The sequence below is a fragment of the Xiphophorus maculatus genome, chromosome 8, assembly GCF_002775205.1.
Source record: "Xiphophorus maculatus strain JP 163 A chromosome 8, X_maculatus-5.0-male, whole genome shotgun sequence".
Taxonomy (NCBI): Eukaryota; Metazoa; Chordata; class Actinopteri; order Cyprinodontiformes; family Poeciliidae; genus Xiphophorus; species Xiphophorus maculatus.
The window spans coordinates 952,037-962,580 of NC_036450.1; the positions used below are offsets into that span (position 1 = coordinate 952,037).

General features: G+C 38.7%; 1 protein-coding gene across 2 annotated transcripts; it reads left to right on the top strand.

Annotated features, from left to right (window-relative positions):
- Nucleotides 1–540: 540 nt before the first annotated feature.
- LOC102228493 lies at nt 541–8,694 on the top strand. Of its 2 annotated transcripts, XM_023338328.1 has the most exons (5): nt 542–751; nt 1,452–1,548; nt 2,066–2,126; nt 3,440–4,909; nt 5,959–8,694. In XM_023338328.1, exons 3-5 carry the CDS (start codon nt 2,116–2,118, stop codon nt 7,514–7,516), a joined length of 3,039 nt encoding a protein of 1,012 aa, XP_023194096.1. In that variant the 5' UTR covers nt 542–751; nt 1,452–1,548; nt 2,066–2,115; the 3' UTR covers nt 7,517–8,694. The 2 variants fall into 2 exon arrangements, with proteins under 2 accessions (XP_023194097.1, XP_023194096.1); XM_023338329.1 differs by lacking the exon at nt 1,452–1,548 and having other exon boundaries at nt 541–751.
- Nucleotides 8,695–10,544: the final 1,850 nt, after the last annotated feature.

Below are 10,544 nucleotides of genomic sequence, written 5' to 3' on the forward strand. Positions count from 1 at the left end.
CAGTAGTGCTCTTTGTAAGTGGATGTTACTGAGAGACAGAAATAACATGAGAGAAAACAGTTTTATTCTGCTTTATCAATCAGATAAAATATTTTCCTTTATACACCCACAGTGAGCATTTGATTGGATCCAAGTCAGCAGATCTTGATTTGTTGTATTTTAAATACAGTAAACAGCAGCAACTAAAAATGAAGTCAATGCAGTGTCCTCTGCTGAAAAAGATGTGTGACCTTGTATTTGATACAATATAAGGAGCGTTTTCCTAACTATCAGTTGCTCAAAGAATAGTTTTAAATAAGCAATATGTTTTCTCTTTCATTTTCCTTTTAAATTAAAACTTTACCTTCTGGAACATGAGTTAAATCTGAGCCTTTTCTGTCCTGAGCTGTTTTTCAGTCAGGCATTTTTAAGATCAAGCCGTTTGTGTGAGATCATGTGACCGGTTGCTCCTCCTCCACTGCAGTATAAAGGCTGGTAGTTCAGCCCATCTTTGCTCTTCCTGGCTAATCCCCATCACAGGTAAGAGCGCAACAAATATCCTCTTCAAAAGATCATTTTAAACTCCTAAATAATGTCACACCAGTTTTCTGATATAATGGATGGTTAAACTCAAACACCAAGAGAGTCCTGATCATCTAGAGATCATTTCTTTCAGAAAGAAAACATGCTGATGTGTTTCTGTCTCCATCTTCAGATTCTTCATATAAAACTGCCATGGAGATCAACTGCAGAAACCTTCCTGATCTCAGAGGTATGGCTTTACGTCACATATTTCAAAGTACATTGTTATGTTGCAGCATGGACATTTTCTTTGAAATATATTTGCTTATGTCATTCACACATTTCTTCTCCTCTTGGTATTGCTTGCAGTTTAAACATACATTTTTAGATTTCATTTGATTTTGTCCTCCAAACTGTATTTCCAGGTTTAACACTTTAATAGTTTTGCATCCAAACATGATTAATGATTAAAAGTTTGGCTACAAGCTTTTCTCTGTGCGATTAAATACAATTTAATACATACTCAGTCCAAAGCACAAGGACAAAGACCTGCCTCAGCATAACAATAGCCACCAATGAAATGATATTCCACACATATAAAGATTAGCTCAACACTGCTACTTCCCACTGTCAGCAGTACACAGGCTAATGCTGCTGTTCCAATGAGGCTAACTGTGTTGTTTATTAATCTGATGTCTGATTTTTGTGTATTTTCTTGTTCTGCAAAACAAGAAGCTGGAAAACAGCAGTTATGCTCTATCTTTTAATCTTGTCATGTTTTAAAATGTAAATAAATATTAAAAACAATACAAGAGTGGAAAGTTTTCATTTAAAATAGACAATTTACTCAAACATTGACAATGTTGAAAGATTAAAAAAGAAACAAACTGTTTTGTTCTAAACTATAAAACATGCAGTTCTTCCTTAACAACTGGCACGTCTTCCTGCAGAACTGCCTGTCACACCTGAAGAGTAAAGACCCCAGCGACCTGTACAGGGTGACCACACCTGTAACCGGACGCCAGTCCCCCTCACCACTCCATTAAGGTGTTCAGATAATGGATGCAATATAGAAAAGCTATATATTTCCTCCACAGTGTTTGACTTTGAGGATGTTGCCCCTCTGGTCATCCTTAGCATGACTCTTTCTGCAAACATGTCAGGTTTTATTAATGACAGCCTGATTGTGGTGTCAACTAACCGGAGACCCTTCATAAGCCTTCTCTCTCTGAATCATGTAGGTCTTCATTACCAAATCTAATATAAGCCAGTACATTCTTCTAAGGGAAGAGGCTACAACATTTTAAGCCTCAGACCAAGATCTGAACATAGGGCCTGTTCGGTTGATTAACTGACTGTTACATATGAGGCACACAGGAAGTTAAATGTTCTGTAGGAGCCTGAAGATAAGAACTCAACCTTGATACACAAATCAATCTATGACTTTAAACAAATTTAGTGGACATACTGTTGATATTCTGTGTCAACATGAGAATTAAAAATGGTCATTTCATTCTCCATTAACCTGGAAAACTTTGGTTTCATGTTTTTACTTATTATCCAGGTTCCTAAACATCTGAGAGACCGTAGCTGGTTTCCACTGCAGGCTGCACAATGGACAGAAGGTGAGTACCACTAACCTACACAGCTACATTCTACTAGATAGGAACAAAATTAATCATATTTATATATTTTAAAAATTTACATTGAAATTATACTTAAAATATTTATATCTTATTTATGCCTTTTATGCGAGTCAGTAGAAAATTTCCATTGTAAGATATCAGACACCATTAGTTCCATTGCTCCCATTAAAGTGAGTGTTGTGTCTGGTAAGAAGAGACCTGTAGCAGCTGAACTCCACTCTACAGGGCCTGCAATGAAAAATTACTGAATATTCAAAATGGCCGATGGCGTTCTAGACGGTCGTCTTTCACTCATCCTATTGTTGGATGCGGACAAGGTGATAGACACCGCAAAGGTCTAATTTAGTGAACAAAGTGGCACTACTGGTTTGAAAGCAGAATAGATCAATGGTATTGATCGATGGTATTTGCTTTATGAGTGATCTGGAGAAGGCGCTGACCATCCAATATTCATTTTGATGAAAGACCAGGGTTGCAGGTAATGAAAATCAAAGGGGTAAATCAGAGGAGTTTTTCTCCATCCGTATTCCTGCATCTACAGGGGACCCTCTGGATTAACCCACACATTTACAGTGGCAACCAGTGAATGTGTTGCCACTGTAACACATTGGCAACACATCGTGTTACAGTTAAGGCGCACCCAGAACCCTCCAATGTTGGCCCAAATAAAGCAGACGTAAACAGAGTCCAGTCTGATGACATGGTTTGTTTATGAGCCGCTTTTTCACTCCCCAACATTACCTTGTTGGATCTTCTGACCTTGTAAGATCTTCCACAACCAGCTGCCAAGAGCAGACTTGTTTGTGTCTCCATCAGATATAGAATGAAATTTCTGTACGAACTCCTGAAAGGAGCAGTCAAAAACTGGGTATTTCTGAAAGGGGTCTTTGGCCTTACCAAGCCTTACCAGTTAAACCCAGGATATAAGAGATCTTGGCTTTATCAGATGGAAAGGAGTGTGGAGCATGGTTGAACACAAGGAAACAACAAAAATCCTCCAACTCAGCCCAACTCATCCAATAATTTCTCTGGATTAGAGGAAGTGACATCATGAAAAATAAGCCAAAGGTGAGCAGATGGGTCTGTGGCGACCTCTGGTGCAGTTGGGAAAGCTGGAGGTCTCCAAATGTTCTGAGGGAGTTAAGTAAGGAATAAATAACTCTGAGGATAACAGATTTATTATTATTTTTATTTTTAAAATCAATGAAAAAAATTGTTTGTCAGAAAAACGAACCTACTGACAATGTTCAATACATGCAATATATGTTTCTAAGCAAAGTCTAATTCCACAGGGCACCAAACCGCTCAGGATGTCCTGCCATCTACCAGAAGGAAACCACAAAAACTAACTTTGGGACAGTGACCAGAGTCACCGTTGGTAGAAAACAACTGAACAAACCAAATAAAACCATTTTACTTGTTGGTGAAAAAGGAGCAGGAAAGTCTGCTCTGATCAACGCTCTGTTCAACTACACCATGGGAGTGAAGTGGCAGGATAAGGTCTGGTATCAGATCATAGAAGATGGAGGTCAAAGTCCAACATCAGATGTCATCATGTATGAGATCTTTGATTCTAAGAATAAAACTTTGCCCTACTCTCTCACCATCGTTGACACGCCTGGTTATAGAGACACAGATGGACTTCGACATGATGTCATCATTAATCAAAAATTGTTTGATTTGTTTCGGTTAGAAGACGGGATCCAAGAGGTTCATGCGGTTGGTGTGGTGATGAAAGCAACAGAAACGAAAATGAGTGACCAACTGTCATACGTCTCTGATTCAGTGATGTCTCTGTTTGGAAAAAGCTTGGAGAAAAACACAGTGGCACTCGTTACTCACTCAGATAGAACAACACCTAGCATTTCTCTCAAGGGTCTTCAGGCTGGAGGAAGTCAATGTCCTTACTTCATATTCAATAATCGTCAGTATGAGGCCCGGACAGAGAAAACTAGCACAGATCTGGAAGAAGCATGGAGACTGACAGAGAGGGGAATGAGCCAGTTCACAGCTTTTCTTCAAAAGGTCTCAGCTCAGCAGCTGCAGGTAACAGTCAGCTTTAACTCATTCATCAGACTGACAGCCTCCATCCAAAACCTGCAAGAGAAAATCAAACTAACTGAACTGAAACAGAAAGAAATCAAACAGATTCAAGAAGCTATGAAGAAACACAAAGAAGAGGCGAAGTTTAACAAGAAATTAATTGTGGAGGTAGACGAAGCCTACAAAGATAAAGAACTTATTGAAGGTGAGACGTCATTCTTTAAATCAGCTGTCTGCTGCACCGTCTGTGAGGAGAACTGCCACTATCCTGGATGTACGATGGCCCTGAGCCCTGAAGAGTGTGAGGTCATGCATTTAACATCCTGCACCATTTGTTCTGGGAGATGTTCTGCATCAAAACATGTTAAAGGCAACTGGAGGTATGTGACCAAGACAAGAAAAGTTCAGAGAACCAAGGAGGAATTAAAACAAAGATATTTCAAGAGTAATTCAGACACAAAGGAGACAAAACTTACAGAAGCTCTAGTACAGGAAATGGAACAACTGAACAGAAAGAAGGGAACTTGGATAGAAAAGTCGTATCAATGTGCCATCAGATTGGATCCAACTCTCCTCAAAGTGAATTCAGTTTCCACATACATCAATTTGGACTTCCTGATCAAGAAGATAAAGGATGACGGAAACACAGAGAAGGTCCATAAATTAGAAATGATAGACAGCCAGATGGATGGAGGAGCCAAATCAGTCATCGGATGCAAGTAGGTCCAGCCAACATTTATTAAGATTTTATTTCAGAACATGTTTAACTGAGCAGCTTTATCCTTCACAAGATCCTTACTGTCTGTTAACAGAAAACAGCATGGTTAAGATTAGTGCTCACATTTTAGCTTTTTAACATGTAAAAATGTTCTATTGTCTGAAAAGCATGTTTAATTGTAGGTTATTGTTAACGTTAAACATTTCCAGTCAATCCCATTAGTAACAAAAAACACTTGTGTCTGTTTGCTGTCTAATCCAATCCCTTAGGTAGATTACAGGCATATCTAGAGGACATTAAAATCTGGATGACTAAACTTTGTTCCGTTGAATTTGGACAAGACAGAAGTTGTTGTTTTTGGATGAGAGCTTTGGAAAAATAATTTGCTTAGTCAATCATTTGATCTGGATGGCAATAAATTTACTCTGTTGGGAACATCTGGACCAACCAGATCTCTGATTGAAGTAATGATCAAAGTCTTCATATGTGAGGAGGAGAATCTGAGTTTATAATCTGGGTTTAACAGGGAGCCATGAAGGGAAGCTAAAATATGAAAAATATGATCTCTGTTTATAATTTTCATCAGAACTCTTGCTGATGAAACCGTCAGCATTTTGGATCAGCTGACGGTTTTTAACTGTATTTGGTGGATTTCCTCAATCCAAAGTTCATCAGCATATTTCAACACTTCACACATATCACCTTAGAAATAGAGCAGGACTTTATATCTTCCATAAAAGAATATATAAAGCATCTAAGATCAATATCTTAGATGCATCTTGCTTTATTTTCTGATTCTGGCTGATGTTTTAGAGAGATTTGGGTTTTAACTGACTCTAGGATTACATGGCATTTTAACTTTAGTTTGTAAAATTGTCTATTTGTTTAGTTTTAATTACTTTAGCACGAGTCTTTTTCTTTCCATTACCAACATGTTAAAATGTAAAAGTTGGGAAAAGGCAAGACTGAAGATTTATCTCTGAATGTTTTCCATCAAATTAATATCTTTATCTCAGAAAGCTAACCTTAATTTCTGTGTTTTTTGTACAGGGTTGACAGCACATCCATACAACATATAATCTCTAACAGTGATGTCATCAGCTCAGAAACTCTGGTTATCTACCAGCTTAAAACAAGAAAAGAGACTGCTGAGACCCTGACCAGAGTGACCTTTGGTAAGAAAAAACAGAACAAGCCAAATAAAACCATCCTGCTTGTTGGTGAAACAGGAGCAGGGAAATCTACTCTGATAAACGCCCTGGTCAACTACGCCATGGGAGTGACATTTGAAGATAAAGTCTGGTTTCAGATCATAGAAGATGAGAACAGAAGTCAGACAGAAAGCCAGACATCAGATGTGATTGTGTACCAGCTCTTTGGTTTTGAAGGTAAAACTCTGCCCTTCTCTCTGACCATCATCGATACTCCTGGATATGGAGACACTAGAGGGATTGAACATGATGTCATTGTCAGTGAAAGATTATTTGAATTGTTTCGATCAGAAAATGGTATTCACGAACTTCATGCGGTGGGTCTGGTGGTGAAGTCGAGCGTGAATCGTCTGAGTGACCGACTGAAGTACATCTTTGATTCAGTGATGTCTCAGTTTGGAAAAGACATTGAGAAAAACATTGTAGCTCTGGTCACTCACTCCAATGGAAGAAGACCAAAGGACTTGCTTCAAGCTCTCAATGCTGCCAAGATTAAATGTGCCAGAGATGAGAAGGAGCAACCTGTTTACTTCCTTTTCAATAACTGCCGATATAAAGAACGGACGGAGGGAGAGTTTCTTGAAAGTGCTGACAAAATAGCAATGAAAGGTCTGAGTGGCTTTACTGCCTTTCTGGAAAAAACTGCACCTCAAAAACTAGACATGACTTTAGATGTTCTCAATGAACGGATCAGATTGTCCGCCTGCATCCAGAACCTGGAGGAAAGAATCCGTCTGTCTGAGCTGAAAGAGGCAGAAATTAAACAGATTAAAGAAGCTCTGGAGATACATGAAGAAAAGAAGCAGAAGAATGAGAAGTTTGCTGTAGAAATTCATGAAGCATACAAAGAAAAAGAAGAAATTGAAGGAGAGATGTGGTTGATGACTTTAATTAAAGGAGCAGTCTGCTGTACTGTCTGTGAGGAAAACTGTCACTATTCGGGGTGTACTAAACTCCCCAAAGACTGCGAGGTGATGAAAGATGGCCGCTGCACTGTTTGCTCTTTAAAATGTCCCGTAGCTACTCACGTGAAAGGAAAGTGGAGATATGTGACAAAAACGAGGAAAGTTCAGAGGAATATGGAAGACATAAGGAAAAGATCAAAAATACAAAGACATTTGAACTTTTTAGAAAGTATTAAGAGTGAAATCACAGACCTGAAAGCAGAGAAATCTAATTTGCTTGAAGAGAGCTTCCAACATGTTGTCAATCTGGAGCAGATTGCTCTCAAAGTTAATTCTGTGTCCACATTTGTCCACTTGGACTTCTTGATTGATAAGATGAAAGAAAATGGAGACACAGAGAAGGCCCAAAAGCTAGAGGAAATAAAGAAAAAGGGAGATGAAGGAACTGGTTCCATATTGAAGTACATATGGGGTAAAATAAAAATAAAGTGAAAGAAGAGCTAAACAGTCATCTGGGACTCTGATTTGATGTCTGCATTATATTTTTCAAGTCTCTGGATCAAATTAGCCACAAAATGGAAACTGATACATAAAACTGTCAGGAAAACCTTCATTAGGCCATTTCTAATAAGTCATTACGGGTTTATGGTTGTAATCTGATCCACTACAATGTCAGTAAAATACGAGATGTGTGGATTGCCAAATAGTTTTTCTTTCTATTTTTCACCTCTATGGGTAGGTTTTATGTTTCTACATGCATGTGTACACACTCAGGATGGTTAAGTCTGCCTTTAAAGTTGCCAGAAAAATAATTAGTTTGACTCCATTGTGTGTCAAGTGTCAGGTTTGGTGGGGAGGATTCTGATGTGGGGAGCCCACTTCCCCTGTGAATGAACTTGACTTGCAAAGGAGCATGAACTCAAGAAAGCTATTACGAGGAAAAGAGGACCGGTGGGCCCCCTTGCCATGAACAATGGACCGGAATAATAGAAGAAATCTGCATTATGGAAAAATTGACATCGTTTGAGACTGCAGAAAGCACAAATGGAAGATGTTGTTTTCCATTTATGCTAAATTTATCGAATTGTAATTTCCACCAATTTAGTTTTCTTCTTTGGGTAGTTAGAATATATTTAAGATAGTTTAGAACCAAAATTTGTAATTAATTTTTAGATTTGGGATTGTTTAGATTGCGTTGCTAATTGTTAGACCCTCCCATTAATTTGAGTAATTAAGAACACCGGGTGCTTGGTGGAGGTTTGTTGTTTGGTAAATGTCTGGTGTGTTGACAGGAGGTTTTATAAATTATTTATTTTACCACATTTTAGAGCTTCAAATGTCAAATTGAGATTAATTTTTGTTTCCGACTATGTTGCAAGACATTTTTTGTAATTATTTTGTCTCTATTTTTGCAATAAATAAATCATGTACATTTTTACAAAACAATCAAGTGGGAAGTGCGTGCAAATCAAACCACCTGTTACCACCAACGGCCTTTGTTTGAAATTTTGGGTTTTGGATCATAGAAGGCCGCGACAGAAGAAAAGTGGACAAATCAGGAAAAGTACTTCTGATGGGAAAAAGGTCAAAGTTTTATGTTATGTAATGTTGAATGTGAATTGTCCATATATGTTATGAAAAACGCTAATAAAGGTCTTGTTCCAAAAGTTCGGTGGTGTGAATTCGTGACTGTGGTACCGTGGAAGGTTCTGTAGTTGTCAGGATCTGTGTTTTCTGTGTTCATTTAGAGTGTTTTGTGTCCTTGAGTCTCTTCGTTGTCCTGTCCTCCCCTTGATTGTTCCCAGGTGTGTCTCGTTCTGTGATTACCCTCCCGTGTATTTAACTCCACCTGTCTTCCTTGTTCCTGGTCGGGTCCTCGTCAATGTTAGCTTCTTCGTCGTCAGTGTTTCCATGTACCTGCTGTTCGTTGTTTGGACTAAGTTTTCTTCAATTAAAATTCGTCATTCATCATACCTGGGTCCGCTGCCTCTGCCTCACCACCTCACACCCGCACTTCATGACAGTAGTGGTTAACCCGTAGTTCAGTTTGTAGTTCTAAGGTAAACAGTTTAAAATTTACGAATGTCCTGCTGCTTTCTGACCACAGTCAGTTGGGCAAAACTCAATAACTGAAAATGAAACCATGAAAGAAAAGCCTGTTCCAGAGAATCACTTCACAGGAGTATAAACCACAGGCAGCAGTGAAATGACCCACTGGATGCTGCTGAGTGGAAGGCATTATGTCTTAGTACATGCGCCATTGACATATTGTGGGAATAAACAAATTAACTTTTTAGTTAGCAGTGCAAACTGCTGATAAGAAGCATGAAAGCTGTGAATGTAAATCAGGAAAAGTATTTCTCAAATTGCTTGTTGTTCAACACTGAATAAGTGTCATGTTGATTATAAACATCTAAATTACAGTTATTTTTAACTGAATACATGCGCTCACGCCACATGGCACAAATAAAACCGACATATTATTTTTGGCTCTAGTGTCCTTTATTTGAAGTGCTCAGACAGGGAAGTGGGTAATGAGAGAGAGGGAAGACAAAGGTCAGCAGGCCGGGACTCAAACCCGCCTGATGGCTCGAGCTTCATCACAGCTCTGTGTGGTGAAGTGTTGCTTTGAATGTCAGGAGGTAGGACTTTCTGAGGTTAATGTATCTAGAAGGAAAATACAAATATAACTTTCGGTACAGGGAAGTAAAATTTTATCAAGAGCTTTGCAGCTCAAATTGAGAATAAAAGCAGCAAGGTAGCCATGTCTAAAAATGGTTCAGTTCAATCAATCTATCAGGCTGATTTGTTTAGTCCAGTCCTCGAGAGCTACCGTCCTGCAACTTTCAGATGCATCCCTGCTCCAACACACCTGAACCAAATGAATGGCTCGTTAGCGGGTCTGTTCAGAGCTGATCCCGGTCCGTCGGGGTAAGGATGCTTCTAACAGTTGCAGGATGGTAGCTCTCGAGGACCGGAGCGCCCCTGGTTTAGTACGTTTCAGGAACAAGTCAGTTCAAAGTGCTTTACATGACACAAACAAATAAAGAAGTCAGAAAAACAGTCAATAATTGAGAAACAAGTCAAAAACATTATATTGTCATGAGCGCCATCATCAAGATCATCAGTTTGACTCCTCTGATAATCTATCAATCAATCAATCAATCAATCAATCAATCAATCAATTCACTTTATTTCGGTAAATTGTCAACATTAAACATAGTAAACAAAAAATAACAATAAACAAACCCATAATTTACCAAACAACGAACAGGCTGAAGCCAAAGCTTATTCTTCACACCTTATCTCTTCTTTTCTCTTCTTCTGTTCTCAACAGCTTCATCTTTACAACTAGGGATGGGAATGCAGAACCGGTTCTTGTAGAACCCGCTCGACACATCTTACGGTTAATGTAACGTGTGACATATTTGCTCCAAATATGTTTTACAAAACACAAACAGAAACAAACCAAGGCCAGTTGCAACATGTTCAGATCTACAGTCCTAATAAAAAAGGACAT

Excerpts from the sequence above, each read along its gene's own strand:
- LOC102228493 (XM_023338329.1), top strand. Across the intron at positions 4,910-5,958 it reads AAATCAGTCATCGGATGCAA|GGTTGACAGCACATCCATAC; the intron begins GTAGGTCCAGCC and ends TTTTTTGTACAG.